Source organism: Corapipo altera, unplaced genomic scaffold (genome assembly GCF_003945725.1).
Source record: "Corapipo altera isolate COAL_440 unplaced genomic scaffold, ASM394572v1 0, whole genome shotgun sequence".
Lineage (NCBI taxonomy): Eukaryota > Metazoa > Chordata > Aves > Passeriformes > Pipridae > Corapipo > Corapipo altera.
The window spans coordinates 5,815,472-5,838,867 of NW_020884872.1; the positions used below are offsets into that span (position 1 = coordinate 5,815,472).

Consider the following 23,396-nt stretch of genomic DNA (forward strand, 5'->3'; position numbering starts at 1 on the left):
ATCTATCCCCAGGGGATGTGGGTGAGCACCCAGCCCTGCCCTGGGCTCTCCCCCAGCAGGACTCCAGGAAAGCTTTGAGTAGCTCTTGTGCTACTAAAAGGCTCATAAGCTCCAGGGGACACGAGGAGCTGCTGTGCTGTGGCAGGGCTGGTGTAATTTGCTCTCTCCTGCCCAGCAGAGCCAGCTCCCCCTCCCTCTTCCTTCCTCCTGATGCCCAACACAGGAGCTGGCAGAGCCGCCCTGTTTGCAATGAATACGTCCCTAAATCATTAGCATTTAATCCAGGACACCAGAGATAACACTGGCACCTCAGGCAAGACAAGGTCCTGCACATAAATACAGAGCCATAAGTCTGTCATGAGCTTGCCAGCAGTTCCTGAGCCCCTGGAATACATTTTCAGATCTTCCCTCATGAAGACATTTGCCCTTTGAGGAGGCCTTTGAGTACTAGATCCGAAGCACAGCAGATGCTCTTATCACATTGCACTGCACACCCTGCCCGGTGCTACTACCCTCAAAACCCCCTCCACATGTCCTCCCACCCCCCCCCCCCCCAAAAAAAAAACACAATCCCGTGGCAACTGTGACTATCTGCTAGTTATTCTCCTCAGATTTTTTCTTCCCAGCCCAAATGAGGCTATGCCTGGTGGCTCACTTATCCTCCAGCAGCCAATGTCTGTCCACTTTGGTTCTTAAACAGGTCATTTTTCCACCCACCTGAATTTTGAGTGACCAAACCTTGTTTGCACCCATTGCCCACCTCTCATCCTTCTCCAGGTGCTGTAAAAGTCCCTCAAGTTCCTGCTGTGAAGGTCAGCCAGCCTGGGGACAGCCCACTGGCAATGATGTTCTGGGGGGAAAAAAACACCTCAAGCCCCTTCATTTTATATATCTCAGAACTAAACAGATTAAAGCTCCAGCAGCACCTAGGACATGAACTGCACTCAGCATACGGCATTGACAGCTACAGATGACTGACCACTGCCACAAGAAAAGCCCAGTTTTCCTCAAAGGACTACTCAGTTTCCCCCGGTTTAGTGCTGAAAAGTACAGAGGAGGAAAGGGATGGAAACATTCTTTATTCCTGTTCATCTTTCCCTGTGCCTGGAAGGCTGATATAAATGATAGCCCAGCCACATGTCACTGGACACATCTTACACTACTTCTCTCAAACTCCTCTTGTGGTGTCTCTTCCTGATCCTTCCAAAGGGAAGTACCTTTTGCAGGTATTTCACAGCCAGCTCTCTCATACCACATTTCAGTGCTCCTACGGACTCTGGCAGTGGCTGAGTTTTACACCTTGGCTTCAAGTGTGACTCTTTCAAGAATCTCCCAGTTCCATGAACTAAAGGATTCAGTGCTTTAGCCCATTTGTTTAACCATTAGCCCATACATTAATAATTTCCTGGGCCTTGCTACTTTTAAATTGCTCTCTCCTACAACCATTCTGGCTTGGTTTCCCTTTTTATCAGCTTCAGTCCCAAACCATGTGTCACTCCCTGTTCCCTGGGCAGCAGCACACATTTAAACAAGGCCTGAAAATACCTTCTATCAGAAAGGATATGATCTGAGTGGTGCTCCATCCTGCTAGAAACTGGAGAATGCTGCCCTCTGTGAGAGAGGAACTAGTGCTTGTCAGCTCAGGGGCAGGACAGAAGGCAGTCAGTGGGCTCTAATGATAAATCCATTTCCATCCCAGCTCCACATGTGTGTCCTAACTGCTGCATATATCCACTGCCCCACTGTTCCCCAGGCAGGGGTAGCAGCAAGTGTATTTTTTTTAATGCTGTAACAAGGCCCATGGCAGCAGGGGCTGCTGTGACCTGCAAAACCCTGACACTGCTGCCCCAGGGGTGAGGCTGGAAGCTGAGCCCTCCCTGCCACTGTGAGAAGCCTCTTTTCTTCCATCCCTTCCATGTTTCTATGGCTTCCTGCACTAAATAAGGATAAATGCACCTCACCCCATACCTATCTTTTGAATCTTTTAATGAGTGCTCACCTCCACAACCCAGCCCTGCTCCCTCATGCCCAGCCCTGCTCCTGGAAGCAGTGGGAGAGCCCAGTACCACTGCTGGGCACAGCAGCGACACTCCAGCTCTTCCCACCTGTGGTGACAGGGTGACAGCTCCTGTGGGGTTCAGGGATTGTCCCTGTTCCCAGTCCAGACACGCAGCTGTGCTGCATCCCCAGCCCACACAACCTGTCACCACGGAGGCTCTGCCCAGAGGCTCCTCTCCTCCTCTGTATGACCTTCAGCCTTGCAGAGTTTCTGGCACCAACAAGGAAAAGTCATGTTCCACCTCCCCCAAATGTCCTGCTGTTCCCTCTTTCTGGAGGAACGCCATTGTTTTCCTGGAATGAAGCTGTCCTGGGACTAGGTAGGTCCTGTGGGTAGGGATATTTCCCACTAGACCAGGTTGCTCCAAGCCTCATCCATCGTGGCTTTGAACACTGCCAGGGCTGGGGCATCCACAACCTCCCTGGGCAACCTATTCCAGTGTCTCATCACCTTCACAGTAAAAAATTTCTTCCTAATCTAATCTAAATTTCCCCTCCTTCAATTCATAGAATCATAGAATAGATTGGGTTGGAAAAGACCTCCAAGATCATCAAGTCCAACCCCTGATCCAACTCCAATTACTATATCATGGCACTAAGGGCCACGTCCAATCTCTTTTTAAAAACCTCCAGGGATGGTGAATCCACCACCTCTCTGGGTAGGCCGTTCCAATGCCTGATAACCCTCTCTGTAAAGAATTTCTTCCTAACATCTAACCTAAACCTCCCCTGGCAGAGCTTGAGCCCATGTCCCCTTGTCCTATTGTTGGTTGCCTGGGAGAAGAGACCAACCCCCACCTGGCTATAACCTCCCTTCAGGTAGTTGAAGAGAGTGATGAGGTCGCCTCTAAGCCTTCTCTTCTCCAGACTGAACAACCCCAGCTCTCTCAGCCTCTCCTCATAGGACTTGTGCTCCAGTCCCTTCACCAGCCTCGTTGCTCTTCTTTGGACCCGCTCCAGCACCTCAATATCCTTCCTGAACTGAGGGGCCCAGAGCTGAACACAATACTCCAGGTGTGGCCTCACCAATGCAGAGTACAGGGGAAGGATCACTTCCCTGCTCCTGAGGGATTTGTACACATTCCCTCATCCTGTCACTCCAGTTCCTGACAACGAGTCCCTCTCCACCTTCCTTGCAGGCCCCTTCAGATACTGGAAGCTGCTGTGAGGTCTCCACACAACCTGCCCTCCTCCAGGCTGAGCAGCACCAACTTTCTCAGCCTGTCTTCATAGGGGAGGTACTCCAGTCCTCTTACCAACTTTGGGGCTTCCTCTGGACCTGCTCCAGCAGTTCCATGTCCTTCTTATGGACATGAAGCTTCCCTACCATCCCTGTCTTCTGGCCCCACTGTGGCTCCCTGCTATGGACCCAGGCTCTGACCTAGGGAAGCTCAGGCTTAAACACTCTCCTCCTAATCCCCTACACCAAGTAACATGTTCACTTGAGCCCCCTTCTAGGATCATTGCAGCAACCAAGGATGAGCATCCTCTTCCTTATCATCTTGGCCGAGTCCTTGCAAATTCCTTCTCCTAATCAATAAATGTATTTGTGGCCAGGATATCACCAGCTGTGGAGTACCTGGGCCCTGCCCATCTTTGATCCAAAAATACTCTGCTGAACTGAGCCAAGCTGGTCTCATTTAAGGAAAGCATCATCATTGTAATGCTACTTTGAAAGTCCTTCCAACTAGAGAGGCGGGGATTCAGGATACTTTGTCTTTAAGATCAACAAGTTATCTGATATACAAATTCAGGAAGCTTTGGGAATTTTCTGTAAGTAGATACTTCTCACTTTCTAGTGACTTTTATCTCAATACTTCTTGCATAGATACCAATATCACTACTTCTAAACTGTAACCACTGGTAGGACTTCCCCCCCAAAAAAGCAGATCTACTGCTCCCAAGTTATGTACCTGAAGGAAAGCTTTAATATCAAATGGTCTGTTGAATATATTTATGGAAGAACTTAATTAAGCTCAGCAGCACATGATTATTCCTTCTCCACTTTTATGGAATCCCTTTGTTGTCAAGATCCTCCAGGACAGTTCTCAGATCCACAGTTCAGTAGCAAATGTTGTTATTTATTTCTAATTCCTTCTTATCTTTAATTCAACTTTTTAATGTGTTGGTTTTTTGTTTTGTTTTGTTTTGTTGGTTGGTTTTTGGTTGGTTGGTTTTTTTAAACACCCACTTATCTCTGGTTTTATCCCCTAATAATACAATTTTTTAATTAACCTGTAACCTTTTTAAAATTCTTGCAACAAATGTCACAACTTTGGCCATTTTCATCCTTCTACATTTTGCTCTTTCATTTGCCCGCTACTATAATTTGTAGCCACAAGCAAATCAGAACCACACAGTGACTGCAGCTCAGCTGTGGAGCTCAAGGGCCCCAAGACTGAGATTCCTTGGAAAACAAGCCAGTCCCCTCCACTCAGCCTTGGATTCCAGCCTCCCCCCACCCTGCCCAACTCCTGACGCTTGGAAACACCCAGAGATTACAAATGTTTTACAAATGTTTCACTTGCATCTTGAGCTTCGTCACTGAAGAAGCAGAAGTGCTTCTCAATAAGTACAACTGGTAAAATATTAACTTGTGCTTTTTTTAATAAAATGAAACAAAAGCAGTCTAAATCATAGCAGCTTATAGATCCAAACTGTCCATGGCTTGGGAGCGTAGTGTGATTAAGAAGTATGAAAACTGCAAAATATTAAAGCCCTGCAGCAATTCAAATTCGTGACACCACCTTCCCACAGAACGAGCAATGCTGCCTGATGCTCTACTGGTTTGGTCTACTTTGTTCATGGGCAAAATATGGATTTTCTTCCTTGGTAGAAATGCCATATCCTCTTTTGCAAAGGGGAGGAAAGGTACAAAGCCCTTTTGATTAGCGCACGGTAGCTCTTTCCCTAATTAGCAATGTTCTTTTACAGCACTGAGAAATGAGGACTTTTTGTTTACCATTAGTTGAGGTAAGTGTATCTTGCTTTTATTTGGGTTTAAGACTACTGTAAAAGGAGTAGCTTTTCAGTTGCAGCATGGTTTGTCAAGATTACAATATTTATGACTGCGTAAAATACATAAGTAAAAAAAAAAAATATGATTTGTAGAGTTTGTTATCAAGAGCTGAGACTTACATCTTTACAGAACTGCAAATACTGGCTTCCTAACTGCTAGTTGATAATTTCGCTGGCAAGAGCATTTGTTAACTCTTTTCTTTAATCTCTACACCCTTTTGTCCAACTGTTGTAAGAACTAGCAAGAAAGTCAGTAATAACTATGGTTCAACTGCTGTAACAGCGTTAGGTAAGCTGTACTGATTCTTCATTAAAACACCCTTCGTTTGAAGCTACAACGTAAGAGGCGATTCTTTTTGTTCAAAAGAAACTACTCACATGCTCTGTGCCTTTAACACTTCACATTGATTACAAAAAATTTAACAATGCAATCACTAACATACCCCACTAATGAGAAATTATGAGATACTGCTCGATGCAGAACCCTCTGCATCAGTCAACTCTGATCGATAAGAAAGCTATCAATTTTGAAATTTAGATTTAATGCATTTCCAAGAAGCTAATGAGAAAGGAGCAACTTAAAATAAATACCATCATTAAAACTGCAAACTGTTACAATGATATATTATAAACTTGTCCTAAATAAACCTAGTGCTTCAAAAATTTACCAGTGAATTCGTATTACAAAATATGTGAAAATACAATAGAATACCACAAAACAACGTCCTTTTTTTGGGGTCAACAATGACGCCAAGATGATTCAGTCTTCACTTTTAAAATCGTTAATAGAACATATTGTAATATATAAGTTGAAATTTGGTTGAAATCTAGAGAACATCCCCACCAATTCATCTTCTTCATTCCTCCTCTAAAACTAGTGCCAAACTTCCTGTCAAAGCCGGTATTTTCTTGAAGAGCTTTAAAATTTAGCTGTTACTTACTTTCTACTACTACATTTTGGCAGCAACTATTTATTGGTCTGTTATTGCAAAAAGTGCAATTTAACAATAAACCAGTCTGAAGGTCATTCTATGTCTTGAGGATACATACCATATATTTCTTTAAAAATAATCATACTTTTGTAAGCAATACTTTACAGTAGACACCTCAAATCTACCATAGATGTAAAACTTAAAACGAGAAAAATTTAGTCTCTAAATCTTTATACACATATTTATATTCGAGTTTCTATATATATTATATATATACACAAGCACAAGAGTATATATAAAATATATATAATCAGATTCAAAAAAGAACAAAAACTGGGCACTGTACATAAAATCTTTTTAAAACTCAAACAATAGAAAAACTTTAAACATTAAACAATTTTAATAAAAGTTTCTGTACAATGCTAAGCAGTTTTATTTACATATAGAAAATGTAATAGGAGTAGTGTTTGAAATTACAGAACTCCTTAAAATTTCAATGGCAGGTAATCTGGAAAAAATAACAGCATTCCATTCACAAATATTTTCAAGCAATAAATATGTATTTATAAATAGTGTAAATTTACATCAAGATTAGAAACAAAAATCACAAATCTGAAGTTTATTCCTTAGTCTATGTGCAACCCATTTATCTTTGTGACTTGGCTGTTAATTGTTTTAAATTTTATTTAGGAACCAAAAGTGTAACCGTCATGGTTTCAAAACAAGACAGAAAAACATAAAAGCAGTAAAAAATTTATATCACCTAACTCTTCACATTAAAAAAAAAAAAAAAAAAAAAGTTGCCCAAAGAAAGACTTAAAATTTCTAACTACCTTACAAAGAAATGACCAGCTAAGCTAGTACTTTTTCCAAGGGAAATTCTGAAGGGGGAAAAATGGATGAAACCAACTCATCAGCCCAGAAACAGAGAAATACAAAAGAGGTGGTCTTCAAGTCAGTAGTCTGTATAATGTTGCCAGTTTTGTCAGATATATACAAAACATGGAATTATTTTTTTTTGAAGTACAGCTGGATGAGCTTTATTTGTTTTGAGTTCTGGAGTAGGAGGCAGTGCTCTCTCCTGTCCAGTTGGTTGACACTCCGCACTTGGAAGGTTGCATAGACACAGCTTTCAGCCAGCAGCCTTACGGGATAGCTACAAAAATCAGTGGTGCAGAACTGGGTCACTTCCTGAATATCAGAAAAGTTTTCATTTAATGTCCATGAAAAAATGTCAAGATGAGGAGGATGGCAATGGAGGAGCCTGAAAGAGAAAACATTAAATTACCTTTTCTACAAGGGTGCAAAACTCCGTGCTTAACCAAGACCTGCACAAACTGCAACCATGAGAGTTTAAAGTCACACACACCACTCTTTTTACACTTCGAGACTCTTTCAAGTAGATACTGGCATTTTTTTCCAACTTACTCAAATACAACATGTATTTTATGAATACTTTGCATCAGGATTTTGTCTATACTGTGGACTGGAGTGTGCCGTGGGGATATCTGTGTTAATATGATGTGAGCTGACAAAACAAGTCCCATTGTGGCAGCAAAGAGTTCCACATGGGCTCAGTATAGATATAACTTTATATATTCTAAAACAGGGATTCTCAACCTGTTTACCACTGGGGAGGGGCATGGTCCATTTGTGACTCTCCAAATGCCTTCATTTTTTCCCCTCTTCCACCTGAACAATAACATACACCCCCGAAGTGAGGGTATCAGTGGAAAGGGTCTCAGATTCTCTGACATGGGGACAAAGAGCCTCAAGAGTGAAGCCACGTGTCTTCTTCCTGCCTGCTTTCAGGAGACGAGGTCTAGGAGACACCTTTCTGCCCCCCAGTATTGCACTTCATGGTGTTCCATCAAAATACGGATTCTGATGGCGTTTTATTCTCTTTTCCTGCTCCTCAGTGGAATCCTTTCAAGAAGCTGCTCACAGTCTCTAAAGACACTCCAGACCACATCACAGCACCCACTTAGGAAACACTAACACTGGCTTATCCCCATGTTTGCTCCGTGTACTTTACCCCAAAGAGTTTCTCTGGCCTATTGTACCTTTGCTCTCTGAGATTATTCTTCCAACAAAGCTTAACTCTCTTCCTACATCTGAGAGATGTCACTTTTAGGCTGTGACTCTTCCCAACTGAGACTGTATTCCCTTTAAAAGAAATGAATGAGCACACCAATTTCACATGAGAACAATCACTACTGTCCTCCAGGGCCACAGCCTCAGGCTTTGGTGGGGAAAGGAGCTACTCACAGGTTGAGAACCCTTGTTCTAGGGACAACATCACTGCTGTTATCTACACAGTGTTATAAACACAGACAACAAAATGCTCCTCCCTCCCCTTCTCTTCTCCCACACATAAACATTATTCCCCATTTCCACTCAACTGGATGAAGTATCTGAGAACAGGTGTTTATTTATATGTTTTTCTATAACACATCATCACTTTGAAATTGCAGTATTCCACAAACTATAATGACAGTGACCTCCTAGAAGTATAGACTGAAGTTCAACCATCTCAGGTTCTGTAGGACTAACGAAGAGAATTAAATTCAGAGGACATGGTCCCACACTCTCACCAGCCTCTACTGCTGAACCTTGAGGCCTTAACTCAAAAGATCACAACTTAGCATGCTAACAATACATGAAATAACTAAACACACATTTTCTGCAGCACCTGGAAATGAACCAAAAGGCACAGCCCCTTACTGGGCTGTCGTAATAAATTCAATATGAAATTCTCATAACACTTAGTCCAATGTTTGTCTCCTCTGACAGAAAGGCAAGGCTTATAAATACATCCAGCATCGCTTTCATCGTGGTTACAAAAAAGCCATCTTTGCCTGAAACAATGAAACCTGGGTGAAACGTTAGGACAGTTGTGCTGACACAGTTCAAAGCAGGAGGCTGCCATATATAGCACAAAGCTATAATGGCAAAGAGGCTTTTTGCTTTAAATTGAAATGCAAAGGAGGCCCCAAGCCAAAAGACAGAACTGTTTGAGAGCATCCACTTGCTAAGCAGAAGGACAGTGCCAATTCGGGAGTAGGGATGGGTGGGGAAGGGGAAGGAAGGGGTCTGAGTGCATAGGATGCTCTGCTGCTATACTGACTTCATACCACAACCAATGTATTAGAGATGCTCTTGAACCTGGTGCTAGTTTCTCCAAGCTTCACTGTCCTGATTCTTCCCATCTCCATCTGATCCAGTTATGGTCTTCAGGTGATCTCTATTGGATTTTTAAAGCCACAACTTTATGAATTGTAACATCATACTTTTCCTGAAAACTCAGTGGTTATGTTCTGCAGTAAGTTACCGAAGTATTTCACACAATTCTGACTCTTCAGCGTTTTGTTCTGTAAATATCACACACAACCCATACCTCCATTTGCATCAGAAAGTCCACGGTACTCGTACAGTGGAGCACCAAGACAGTCTACAACTGCTTTACAAATAATGTATTTATGCACCCACTTATTAATTTGACTTACTAATGTAAATTGATCATAGACTTGCATCAAGTCCTCCATTTTGTACTGTTCTAGCACCACAAAGTTTTCCAGGTTCGTGCTTATCTTTCGTGCACAGTCTTGGCAATGTACAACGTAGGTCTTTCGAGAATTGCTCTCACTAGTGACAAAAAGCAGATCAAAGACTTCCACCTATGAGAAGGGAAAGATGAAGCCAAGCGTTACAATTTCAATTTTTAAAAAGTTAAACCACGAAAAACTGTATTTTCTTCAAGATTTACAACCTTACCCCGCGCGTGCGAAGAGAAAAATGAGATTTGTTCAGGGAAAAAAAAATCTATTCTCCCAAGGCTCAGGCAGAGAGGTGAAATATTGTAAAACCACTAATATTGCACTTAGGATGTCTGCATGAACAGCGCTACGGGAAAGCTTTGGGTCAATATTGACAAAGCAGGATTCATATGCTGAGTAGGGCTTACTCAGTAAGGTGAGTATAACAATTATACCTAATTTTCCTTTTTAAAATTCGTCTGCAAAAGAAGTTCGTGATTTATTTCCTTACTACTGAGTCACGTGCTCATCCTGCCCAAGAGGCTCAGTCAGAAGATAACTAGAAACTGATTTTCAGGGGGTAGGAAAATTTTATTTTCTTTTAAGCTTGAAAATTATAATCCCATAGTTTAAAGCAACTATTAACAGAAAGTAGTATAAAAAAATTTCAGCAAAAAGGTATGTCCTGTGAAAAAAATACACTTAAAATTCTCTCTCTTCTGGGAGTGTTGTTCACTTCTGAAATGAAAACAGATACACCTTTAAAATGAAGCCCAGCAGATCAAATTACATGCAGGAAGGGATATAATAACTGAGAATTGGAAATCGACCTAGTGAAAAACAATGTTGTGGAAGTACTTGGGAGAGACTGCAGCAAAACACAGGCTGTGTCCAGAAAAACTTCTGGATAAGCTCTCTGAAGACAGTGCTGCATCACATACATGTGCTCACAGCATAGAAAAGATGCTGCAACTTAAAAGCAAAATTTAAACAGCAACAACAACAACAACAAAAGACAGGGCAAAATTTAAATCAATACTGCAGTAGTGCACAAGCCCAAGACATATTTTTACTGACCTCACAAATGCTACAGTAATGAGCTGGCTCGTCCTTCGCTCGCCCATGCCAGACTATCTCCTTTCCTGCAGCAATCAGAGCTTCCCGCAGTGTCTGACACTGTTTGAGAGTTCTTAACAGGCAGTACCTGCAACCAAAACCAGTTGTGTGTTCAGTTCAACATTCAACTTTACAGCAAGACTCAAACAGGCTTAAATTTCTTCCCCTGTACCTGGAGGTTGCTCTTACTCTGGGATTTCAAAACCAGCTGCCTAGTAAGACTCACTGAACTCACAGCTTGGGGAGAAGTCACATCATGTGCTCATGGACCTCTGTGTAGTTTTGTTCCATTTCAGTACTGCCCCTTGCCCTGCAAACAGGTTGTACCTTTCTTTTTTGTACCTTTCTTTTTTGGACTGAAATGCATGAATGCCCTTTTAAGCACAATAAAACAATGTGTTTTCAAGAGCGATCCACGTATTTTATTTTGAACTATAACTTTCTCAGCACAAAGTGAGCTTGAACTGCCAAGTTCAACACACCTGTTTACATTTTGTGTGATGACAGCCTAGTCCAAAGAACTGTTTTAACATCCTAAAAACCCTGGTACTTCCTGAGCACCACTAATTTCAACAATCCCAAATCTGAAACCCCAAGTTCTGCCAGGAGTCATTCTACACACAATGGAAACAGATTCTGTCAACATGTATCTTGTTCCACAAAAAAGGAAAATGAACACACAGGTTGGTCCTAGAAGTAAGTCCTTTTGCAAGAAAAAAAGAAAAAGATTCACAGAAAAAAATAAATCTAACACTTATTTTATGAATGAAGAAAAGAACCACTCAAATGTCAAATTAAAATCTACAATTCCCTGTCGTACTTTCATAAAAACAAACCAACAAACAAAAAATTAAATAATTTTACTGAAGCAATTCTCTACAGTTCTCTTCTGTACAAGAAAATATAACTTGTTCTCTAGCACTTTATGAGCTACAGACATTTTCTAAAAAAAAGCTGGCAAAATAGGTCACCAGATTTCTAAATTACAATGTTATTTACAATAATTTTAGCTCTCAGCTATGCTATTTATTTGAGCTGCAGCCTTTGCAGCCTTTAATTTTCTCCTCCACAGGGTGGTTACGTTACATGCTCATTAGATGCAGAAGGAAGATTGAAAAAAATTAAGGGGAAAAACAAACATTGGACAGAAAACAAAGTGCTCAAGAGTTCTATCAAATGTTTTCAACTCGATCCTCCCATTTTAAAGCCTTAAACATGTAATATATATATGCTGTATTTTGGTTTTTTTTAAGTTTCTTTCATGTGTTCCCAAGTAGTTAACAGAATCTTGGGCTTACTTTTGAGATACTCTCCTCTTGTTTTACACTCACACTGTTAATCCTCACTAAAAACAAATCTATGGCTTCATTAACACCCTCACTGTAAGGGCAACCCAAAACTGAAAGTGTGTTTCTCTCTTAAACATCTGACTTTTGCATACCAAATTTCAAGAAAATTATACAGCTCATTAAGCTGTGACTCCTTCAACACTTTTGAAGTCTGATGTGAGTGGGACTCACGACGTCAAGGCCAAGCATATGTGGTAGATGATGTATTGACTCACTTGAGTGTTGGGCCATCGTGCTCCTGACAAGCTCAGGAACTTTGGAAAAGCATTCCTTTGTGCAGTGCAGTCCTATGTCAAACTCAGGAGCTACCATTCTTCTGCTGTTATCTGCAAGAGTCTTTGGGGATGCCAAAGAGCAACTGGAAGAAGCACATCTGCACACCTGCCACCATTGTTCTCCACTCCTGACTTCCAAGAATTTTCCAAGTGTTATTTTGGAAGAGCTTTCTAGCGTTACTGATGTGAAAAAAGTAGTGCCCAAAATGTAACCCACTTACAGTATCACTGCAACGTCTGCCAAATTTGCAACCAAAGCAGAAAACAACAGCTAGATGGTGAAATTCCTCTCCTTGGATAAAATTCAGGTCCTAGTAATGGCACTTGAAAATATAAATGTTAACTATTTCATACTGTCGAGTATGAGAGAAAACATACAAACTATCCCTTTGAAAATGCACTATTTCCTGAAGTTTGAGAAGCCTAAAGGAAGTCAAAAAGGTGCCTAGCAGAGTCACAATGTGCAAGTTAAATGGGGTCAGCTTTTAGTACCGTAGACTTGCTTTTATTCTTGTTCAGTGAGAATTCAGTTATAAGAAAATCTACACCATTTCTCTCTCTCAAATTCTTTACAGGTATGGCATGAAGATATGAGTAAATCATGTCCAGTCGAATTCAAATATTTAACAGAAGATTTAAAAATGGACATCACCCTGATTTATTCTAGAAGGGCGGTGAGAAAAGTGTTTGAATATTTAGATATGGAGTAAAACTTCTCAAAGTGTGGAGATCATCCCAATGGCAATCCAGAACTGACCTCTTAGTACCTTTCAGTAATACATCTTCCCTGATACTTAAAATGTATTTTATCTGCTTCATGGTTTTGTGCAAAATAACTTCTCCCATGTCATGTTCTTTTACATTTCTGAAACTATTTTTGTAAAAGAACTTAGTATTTCAGTGACTTTGGAATTAATTTTTTAAGCCTTTATTACTATGTTCGCACTACCTCTAAAATTCTTCTCTTCCTCAGATACATTTCTAAAAGTCCTTCTGGCTTCCATCTAAGAAGAGGTTTGCAGTTAATTTTTCTCTTTTTGAGGGTTGTCCTCCCTCAGCCAAGTTTTAAATCATTTTGTCTGCTGTGTTCCTGCTCACAGTTCTACTGTTAAAAGCAAATCCTTCAAAAATATCTCATGAGAAAGTTTCAGGTTTTGCCCTTTGCCTTTTATCTATCAAGACAGCACTGAACTGCACATTAACTAAAAATATAACAAGGCTTCAGATTTCTTCCAAAAGCAAAGTTTCCTTCTATTACTTTTTCCCTTCTGCTATTCTGTTTCTTTTCATTGCTAATCTGTTGATACATCTAATTTAGATGAATGCTCAAATTTTAGTTTATTGCCTCTGCAGTGGTTACTCTCACATAACCCACTAAGATATATTTGTATTTATCTTTCAAATTGAATTAAAAACTACTTTTTATCGTTTTCCAAGAGTTATTCTTTTGTACTATTCTGATACCTAAGAAGCCCCAGAGACAGAAGTCAAAGCTACCTAAACACTTTATGTACCTTCGATGTGCAATTTTAGATAGACCTGTGCTTGGCAAAAAGATGACAGCTGTGTCACTTATTTTTATTTCCTGATGACAAATGAAGTCAGCTACCCAAGAAGAAATTCAATCAGGTCTATCAAAAATCACTATTTTTCAGGCATTTCTATGCACAGGCATACACACACTCACATATATATAAGACACAAATGTCTATACTTTGTACATAAGAAAATACAGGTGCAGTGGACAACAGCTACTTCCCAGTTGGTGTTTTCCTGCAGACAAGTTGTCCATAGGAAAATTAGGGAATTTTTCTTGTAACTTAAGAAAACCTATGAAGGTTTCTGCATTTCCAGTATGATTACAAAGCCAAGGCCAGACACCAGACTGTGGTGACAACCATTTCTAGTAAAAGCTAAACCATAACTACAGGAGTGACTACCATGAAGAGTTATCTCAGGCTTCTGCTACTGGATGCCACAAACCAGAGCTGATCATCCCATCTTCTTCCCCTCTGCACACACATCATGGAACTTGGGATCTGGCCAACTAACCTGGAAGGAGGGCTTAATCCAAGCAAACTGGAAATGGGTTCAGTGGACTGGATAAAGTGAAGGCATGCACAACCATCTCTGTTTATTTGTAATGCACACCTAAAATTTGCTAGAAAAAGCTGAGCTGCTGTCAGCCAGCAAGACAATGGGAAACTACCATTTTGTCTTCTGTGTTTCTTCACGACGTTTTAAAAGATTCTCTGGGAGGAGGATGCTGTGCTCAGTCATGTTTTTCTCCTTTTAAGTCTAAACTGTGGCAAAAAACCCCAAACTTGTGCAAATGCAAAATACAGGTGGCAAAAATATCAAAATCATGTTTTAGCAAAAACATTCCAGAACTGCTTTGAGTTTTACAGTAGATGCCTGCTGGGCTTGGGAAGATATATACATATATATAAAGATAAAAGTGAAAGAAAGCTTGTGGATTTGTTTTCCTTTTTTTTTTTTAAATGGACTTTTTGGCTTCCTCCCTCCCACACCCTGTTTCTTTTCCCCCTCTTTCTCATTTATAACTATTTAGTTTTTATTCTCCCTTTTATGACAGCTGGCATTTGGAATATGAGCACTAATTGCATAATTGAAGGGGCAGGACTGTCAGGCCTTCAGCAAATATTTTCTTTACCCTAGATATCAGTTACTAGATTTTAAGCAATTATTCACACATACATGCTATCCCATAATCAAGTGTTGCAGCCGATACAATCCTCCCTTGTCCTACTTCCAACATTCTTGGTCCTTATAAATTTAACATTTCACCACTTCCACCATTCTGTAACAGATGTTCAAGCCTAAATTAAATTCCTACTGTAAAAAGGTGTCTCACTCAGAAGTCACCAATAAATCCTACTGGGGGAAAAAATTGAAATTCCTTTCCTTTGTCCTTTTTTGCAGGTTAATTCACCTGTTTTTTAAAGATCACCTGTTTTTTAAAGGCACATAATAAAAGGATTCAACGCTTGTGGATCCAGTATGTTGATAAGACTAAGAAACGCTCAGAAGTGCTTTGGTACTTTGGCAAAATAGAGAGTGCTGCTACCAGAGGATTCTCATGATGAGTAATTTCCTTCGGAATTCATTCCCCCACTTTCCTTAAGACAAACCTACGTTGTATCCCGAAATGGTCATTCATTCCTCAGCCTAGGTATGATGCTGCAATATGATTTATATTTTCTTGAAGTTGCACTCTTCAAAGAAAATCACTAAAGATGCTTAAGGCCTGGAATATTCCTGCATTTTGGAATATGCGTATGAGAAATGTCACTAAACTCAATTATCATTTTGCACATCAATCAATTCATTGTTCAAAAGAAAGAGCAAAGGGAAGGAGGCTTTCAAATTCTTACTTCCCTCTATTTAAAAGATTCATATTGGATCTCCAAGTGACAGAGTGAGAACACTAACTAGAAGTTCTAGAAATGTAAAATTAAGTTTAACTTTGCTGTAAAAATGGATAAATATTCTAATATTTGGGTTGATGACCTAATTTTCTTATTTCTGACTGTATGTACTCTGAGCAGCTGCTGTGATCTAAGCCAACTGTTTCTGTAAAGTGCTGAATTAAGTCTATGGCACATTTAACTAAAAAGTTACTTAGATGATTCTAAAGCTACGCCACAATAACATCACATAACACATAACAAAATTAAGGATATCTATAAATGGTGTATTTGAAAAACAGGATCTAAAATAATTTTGGTTTGGTTCTCAGGAATGGTCTTACAAAGAATTACTTACGAATCGACTACTGGTTTATGTATGAAAAGCATACAACAGATGTTCAAACAAGTGAAACTTACTTTATCATTTCAAAAAGCTTTGGATCTGAGACCTTGATATTTCGAGCCATGTTCCATGAGAGATGAACCATGGGTACTATGGACTTCACGCTCTGCAGCTTATTCCACTCGTACCGTTCCACTGCCAATTTGTATTGACAGGCTACACAAAAACAAAATCATAGAAGCAATTAATCAAGTTTAGAAACAATTATCAACCAAGGTAATATGGTTATAATAAAAAATTATGTATTTTATAGCTCAGCTTCATTTGCAATGACCCACTCATTGCAACTACATTTCAATTCTAAAAAGTGTCTTTTAAAAAGTGTATTTATGATGCTAAAAGAACAAATACCACAGCAGCAACAAATACCTGTGAAAACAAGTTACTGATAAGTGTTCCATTTCTAAGGTGAACAGAGTGCAATATTTCAAAAAGAGTTAATTACTAAACTTTCAAATATTCCACAATGAAAAAAAAAAAAATCTAGATCTGAAATGTCTGCATCTCACTCTATTCACTCTTTATCACAATTTTACACTGCTATGGTATATAACGTCTCCTTGAGAGATTCGTTGCAGTGAGTCAGACTTTTCATTAAGCAGCCTACTCACCCCACCCTTCTTTTAAAAATGTTTTACAAAATTTACTGTGACTGAACATGTGAGCTCTGTATCAGTCAATCATACAATCCTAGAGATATACTGTTATTGCACCATATAAAGACATACTTTAAACTACCTAAAAAAACCAGAAGTTTTGTGGAAGTACATTCTCTTCAAATGCTTGACAGAATCTCGTTTTAACCAAAATTTCTTCCTGTGCTCAAACCTAAAAACCTTTCAAGACTACAGTTCAAAACTAAAGACTTCTAGAACAGTAGGTCTGAGAAACCTAGTGTTCTTTCATGAACAAAATTTTACAAGTGTTTGCATTTCCTGATGCTTTCACCAAAGAGCTATCAAGTACCCCCACCAAAGTTAGAGAAACTCTTATACAAGGTAGAGTGCAGTTTGCTCAGAGAACAAATTTTGGGAGAAAAAGTTAAGAAATGGCCTAGCAAAACAATGTATCAATTAATAAAAACATTTTATTCTTATAAGCCCATTCAAAGCACAAGTGCCAAGGCTGCATTCTTGTTGCTTTCCCTTCCTCTTACAATGGAATTATTTACAGCCTTCAACACGTCATGTTTTAAAAATACAGCACATTGATTATATTTTAATCTACTAAGGCATGGTAAATTAGCAAGAAATGGCAGGTTCTGTGACACAGGCAGTACAATGTCACCTAATAAAGCAGTTCAGCCCAGGCACTGCTCAAACATACCTGTAAGAGGGCCAACGTTCCACGCGATGTTGTTGCACCAACCGATAGCCTGAACCCAGTGAACAGTGCCAGCATTTATCCACACCAAATCCCCTGGTCTCTGAATAAATCTATAAACTGGGACATTGGCTTCATACAAATCTTCCAAGTTTGGCCACCAAGATCCCATTAGGAAATTCATATTGTTCCTGAAACAACAGGAAAAAAAAAAAAGTCTTCAGCATTTACCAACGGACATGTTCAGCAGCAGATACTTCAGTGAAATTACCTGTGAAAACTCATCATCACCATAAATGCTTTCTGCAGCTAATCAGTGACCCAGGAAGACTAGTCAAAAGGAAAAGTTTCAGGCATAAAATTCCTGATCATAATTCCACATTTCACATCCTGCAGTAACAGAACACCTAACCATCCAACTGCCCGTGTGAAGTCAGTTTATGGTTTCAGGTTATGACCTATTTTCCTTTAAGTTTCCCAGTACTTCATTAATGCTGAGGCAGAGAAACCCTTGGTCAGATCTAGTGTGACACAGGTGCCGGATGCTGCTTTTTTAACCAGTGCTTGATTTTCCATACAGACCATACCAGCTCCTAAGGATGTTCAGTTTTGAACACGTACTCACACTGTCTGTGTGTGAATGTGACACTTGTCCACACAACAAGCAACCTCTTGGCAAAATTTCAACTGTGATCCACAGGTCTATGCTATGTTCAGCCAAAGAATGTCAACTCTCCTGAGAATCATAGGAAAACACCTCCATATGGATTTCCCAAGTATGGACTCTTCCACTAAGGTAATGCAAAATAAAGTCATTTTACTGTGCACCATGAGAGATCACTTGCAATGCACAGTTTTCAAAGACAATTCACTGCCTCTTACCAGGCACTGTAGACCTTTTGCCAGGTTACCAAGATCTCAGTTTCTCTGTCACCCTCAGAAAGGCAGTGTCATGAGAGTAAAAGGCATTTTGTGTCAGTGACATTGGAATTGCAGCGACGGAATTACATTTTTGAGATGGTCAGTCTTTGGAAAGGTGGATAGGCAGAAAATACAGACTACAGAGACACTGAGATTTATTTGCAGAGCTCTGGAAAATCCTGAAGTCAAAAGCTTAATCCAGTTTTAACTGGGCAAGACAAGAAAAAAAATTCTCCCACAAAATCAACTTCAGAGGCTACTGCTTGAACACCAGTATGATTAGGGGACACGACTGCTGCTCCCCCACCTTTTTTTTTTGGGAGTGCATGTGCAAACACGTATTGTTTTGTTTGTTTTTCAAGCAACCACTCTCACAGGGCACAACACAGAAACCCTAATCTTAAGAGCTGGCTGAGCAGCTCTCCAGTGCTCATGGTACCTCAGTTTTTCCAGTGAAGTACAATAGCAATAGCAGAGGTCAACTTTAACATGCAGGACAGAGTGCCTGGATAAACAGCAAGGCTATGATGGATTTTCTGATGTGGAAAAATTACTGCTATGAAAACTGGAATGATGCCATATAGTCCACACTGGTAGCAGGCAGCTACTAAACTCCTGAGCCCCCTTAATGTAGTATAAATGTGAATCTTGAATCTAGATGAACATTTACTAGTATCAATCTCTCATTTCTCGTATTTCCTTCATTTCTATTTTGGAAAAAAAAAACAAGTAATGGACCTAATGTCAATTTTTGAGAGCAAAGCTACCACAGGCAATCCAAGCTTCTGTACACTGTACAAATGTCATATTTTGTATAAATTCTAGATTTTTCATTTTGACTTACTTTAAAAGACTTTTCTGACTACGTGGAAAACCCATAAAGTAACATCCCCATACAACACTCTCGGTAATTTCCCCCCTCAGGTCTCAGAAAGGCACAGAGAACTTGATAAAAATACAGAGAAAAACAGCATGGCCAGCTTACTTTTCACAGAAGTCATTCATGACACCCCAATAGCTCTCAGGGACAACAAACCATTCACAGTCACCTGGACCAATATTTATATTTACTGAACAGAAGTTGTTATTTTCTTGATGACCTGACAGAGAAAAATAAACACACTTTATATAAGACTGTTCTATCAAAATAATGCCATGAAAATGCAAAGATACAATTACTAAAAAAACTTACACCACAGTTTAGGTATTTGTATTTTTTACAGGACACATAACACTGCTTCACTCAATTAAGCTACCAGTGACAAGAGAATCCTCCTTTGTTAGTTTGTGGAAAACGAAAAGTTGGAACTATCAGTCTTGTGAATCTGACCAATATTTCAGCAGTTCCCTCCCTGTAGAAATAAATGCTTCAAAAGCTCAGATTTTCTGTTTCATGATATCTCTTGACAGTCCCAGTCAGGTGCAAAACTTCATCATTTCAGGCACTGAAAAGACAAGTACTAAGAAAACCCTTCCGAAAGAGCTTTCAAAATCAATGTAGAAATGCCAGTATTTTATCTTCCTTTGACAGTTGGAAAACTGAGCCATAACCCCTAATGGAATTTTCTGAAGTTGTACTTCAGAAAAAAACAGATCCCAAAATTTAGTCCAGATTCCTCAAGTCTCAGTCCAGGCCCCTAACACAGCACTATTCATCACGGAGGGTTCAGACAATAAGGAATCTAAAATAGTAAAAAACAAACTGATTTTTCTGATTGCACAAGACCTACTTGGGGAGCCTATAAATACTTTCAAGGTATGTAAAATACAAAGACTGTCCAAACCTATCCTATTTTTCTCCAACACTGCATGCAAGAGGTTAGTATGGCAATTATCCAGCACTGCAGAAATCCAGAAATTTCCACTATAAGGGAACTCAGTACTTCATACACATAAAGCTCAGTTAAACAAGTAATAAAATAAATACTCAATAGGTACAATTTTATTATGTTTAGGCATGTTGTGAGACATAGAAAATCTGCAGGGCAGTTAAATCAATACCTCAGCAGTAGAACCTGATTTTTTCATGCAGAAATTATACTCACCTGGTGTCCTGCTTCCTGGAACCTTCATGTACAGCTGCACTGTGTTCATGCCCAGGATGGTATGACCAACATGGCTTAGAAGATTTCCTGCTGATACCACACGTACAAAAGCAGGAAGTTTTGTCAGTTCATGGAGTTGCAACTTCCACCTGCAGCAAAATAGCAAATTGACAAACTGTGAATCCCTAAAACTCTCAGAAGAGTTTGGGAAATACAAACATTTTCAAAAAATTGTTAGCACAGGTATCTGCATTACTCTTTCCATTCTGAAGTATTTCCAAACACAACCACAGATCTGATGGGCAAGTTGAGGGGAAAGAGAGTTCTGTAGCAAAAGCTAAGAATACAGATCAGAAGATGTGGCATCTACTGGGATCCTACAAGAACAATTCAAAGTACCAAAATCCAATTCCCTAAGAGCCTCGGGTTAGTTATGCTTAGGTTAATGTAAAGTCTCTCTCCCAACAATTTATTCAGAGTGATAGTTCAGTAGCAACTGTTTTGATCCTACGGATGGAATTTCCTTTAGAAGAAAATAGTGTTGATATTTGAAATTTTATAACTGCTTCTAATCACATAAGTGGATACACACACTGATCTTTCAGTGATTATACCACAAAAGTCCTCATCATCTTAAGCAATCCTTATTCCCCAGACACCCTTCACTTTTCTTCTGTTCTCGTGATTAAGGAAGACCACAAGTTTTGCCCTCCAGCTGGTAGGACTGACAGTCTAGACATGCTGGATCTTTTATGGAAATATGTACTAACTGGAAACTGAGTCAAGGAAATAATTGTAACTGGACAATAAAACCATGTTTTCAGAGTATTTCTAGTATTTTCTGATGTTTTTGTAAGCTACCTTCATCTACTCACAGAAGGATATATAAAGAATACTCATTTATTCCCTGTTTTTTGAGGCTCTGGGAGAGGTATCATGGCTTGTCCACAGGCAAGCACTGGTCTGGTCTTTACTATATATTTTGATTTTGTTCCTGGATAAAGAAGCAAGAGTTATGAAAAAGTGGAAACAGAAAAGATGACAGTATGAATGAAAAGAAAAAAGCCCATCTTGAATAACAAAAATTGAGACAAACAAAGATGAAAAAACTTCAACCTTACAATTTCTATGCAAAGACTAAAAACTTGGTATTGTCAGAAGCAATTAAAGTTGTAAGCAAATGATTTAAAGCCTCATAATGAAACAAAGGGAATGGATTAGAAGGAGGACTAGAAAGAACAGTTTCTGATGGATGCTTAAATTCATTTCTGGAAAAACAAAAATCCTGGAAAGAAAAGTTTGAAAAGATATTTTAGTGTGAGAAGGACTCGTAACAACAATTTAAAGATCCATTTCAATGTGGAAATGGGGTGTGCAACTGGAATTTGGTTTATCAACAGACTCACTGATGTCTGAGAAGAATACAGTGGATTTCCAGGGGTGTCATACTGTAGAATACCACTGTAATCAACTTACTTCTTGTCATCTGACAGGTCAATGTTGGTCCCAAACTTGATTGTTTTAAAAGGTCCTCTTCTCCTCCTCCCAGAGCTACAAATGTAAAAAATATAAACAAGTGAATGTAAAAAATGGAAATGTAAAATACCACATAAAACCAACTACAGAATTAACACAGTTATACCACACTTACTTATCAGAAGATGTGGATTCATTATCTGAGTGGTCCTTGTGGTGACTCTTCTTCTCGTTTTCCTCCTATAAAATGCAATTTTAAAATGTTTATATATATATATATACACACACACACATCCATAAAAGAACATATGAAAAATATATAGGTATAAAGTGATAACTAGGGCATAGACAGAAGCACATTTGTTTTGAGATGCTGAAACAATCTTTGAAATATCCGTATCTGAGATTCTGTGTCAATATTTCCGTTGAGAAAATAAAAAAAGTTAGAAAAACAATTCTTCATGATTGCAGATTCAGTTTTCGAAACTCAGGCCAGGACAACAGAAAATGCCTACACTGTAAACATTTTTGGCCTGCATCAGAGGTGCAAACGAGTCTGTTGTTTTGCTTCCTTATGCAGGAGAATCCAATCTTAAGGAACACTCAACTTTTTCAGACTAGAACATCCACCTTCCTTCAAAGTCAGGCAGGTATCCCGAGACGAAACTAGGATGACTAATATTTATAAAACTAATTTTATAAAATCCATTACATAAAATCTCTTGAATTTTTCATAGCCATATGCTATTTTAGCACCGCAGTGGCTGGGACCATGACTAGTGGAAAAAAGCCATCCAGTATTAAATGATGCAATTTGATCTTTTTAGCAGAGCACACTCAAACTCCTATTCTAAAGACTTCTATTTTGGCAAGTATACAGACACAGAAGGAAAAAGGAAGAGACAAAAAGGAGGAATGAACTGTCTGGAGTCTATCCAAAGATCTCTGGCTTTGAAGGGGATTGTTGTTAAACCTCAAAGTGCCCTATGTACCTGAGAAAGTCTTATTCATCCTTTGAATGAAGGACAAAGAGAAACAAAAAGGAACCTCGTGATGATGGATTTATCAAATACTGCAAGACATGTTAGGAAAGCAATGTAATAGCTGTGAGAGGAATAAAGAAAAAAAGATCACTTAGGGCAAGCCAAGAGGATTGTGGCTGTAGAAAGAAGAAATAAAGCTTTCATTTGAACACTGAAAAGTCACCTAAGGACAGGTCAAAGCAGTGCTAGGCAAAGGACAGATGTACACTGTCTTTCTAATTTCCAGAGGAAAAATTAAAATCATCACTCTGAAAATTATTTTATGTATTGCATTTTTACAACCAATTTGTAAAAGTGAGAAAAAAATCCCAGAAAATCCTGCAGTTCATATATTGGTGCAAATCCAAAGGTGAGGCTTTCCGTGGTAAGTGATCAAAGATTTAAACATGTGTGTGTATATATATATATAACATTCAGTGTTGTAATGTTTTCCAGCACCTCTGGAATAATGTGCAAGAAGACAATGCTGG

The 23,396-nt window shown here is 39.3% G+C and overlaps 1 protein-coding gene across 19 annotated transcripts in view; it reads right to left on the minus strand.

Annotated features, from left to right (window-relative positions):
* Positions 1 to 5,026: 5,026 nt before the first annotated feature.
* Positions 5,027 to 23,396, minus strand: part of KDM6A (lysine demethylase 6A) — a 151,577-nt gene continuing 133,207 nt past the window's right edge. For 11 of the 19 annotated variants that reach the window (XR_003526412.1, XR_003526405.1, XR_003526414.1 and 8 more), the window contains 9 exons: positions 22,059 to 22,123; positions 21,884 to 21,958; positions 20,408 to 20,556; positions 19,348 to 19,462; positions 17,445 to 17,632; positions 16,133 to 16,274; positions 10,622 to 10,748; positions 9,174 to 9,685; positions 5,027 to 7,272 (listed from right to left, as the gene is read on the minus strand). Coding sequence is in view for 8 of the 19 variants with exons in the window: in XM_027635818.1 (XP_027491619.1) it covers positions 9,196 to 9,252; positions 9,515 to 9,685; positions 10,622 to 10,748; positions 16,133 to 16,274; positions 17,445 to 17,632; positions 19,348 to 19,462; positions 20,408 to 20,556; positions 21,884 to 21,958; positions 22,059 to 22,123 (1,089 nt within the window). In the remaining 11 variants the exon portion in view is untranslated. The remainder of the gene's footprint in view (positions 7,273 to 9,173; positions 9,686 to 10,621; positions 10,749 to 16,132; positions 16,275 to 17,444; positions 17,633 to 19,347; positions 19,463 to 20,407; positions 20,557 to 21,883; positions 21,959 to 22,058; positions 22,124 to 23,396) is intronic. The other 8 variants (XM_027635836.1, XM_027635877.1, XM_027635807.1 and 5 more) reach the window with 2 other exon arrangements.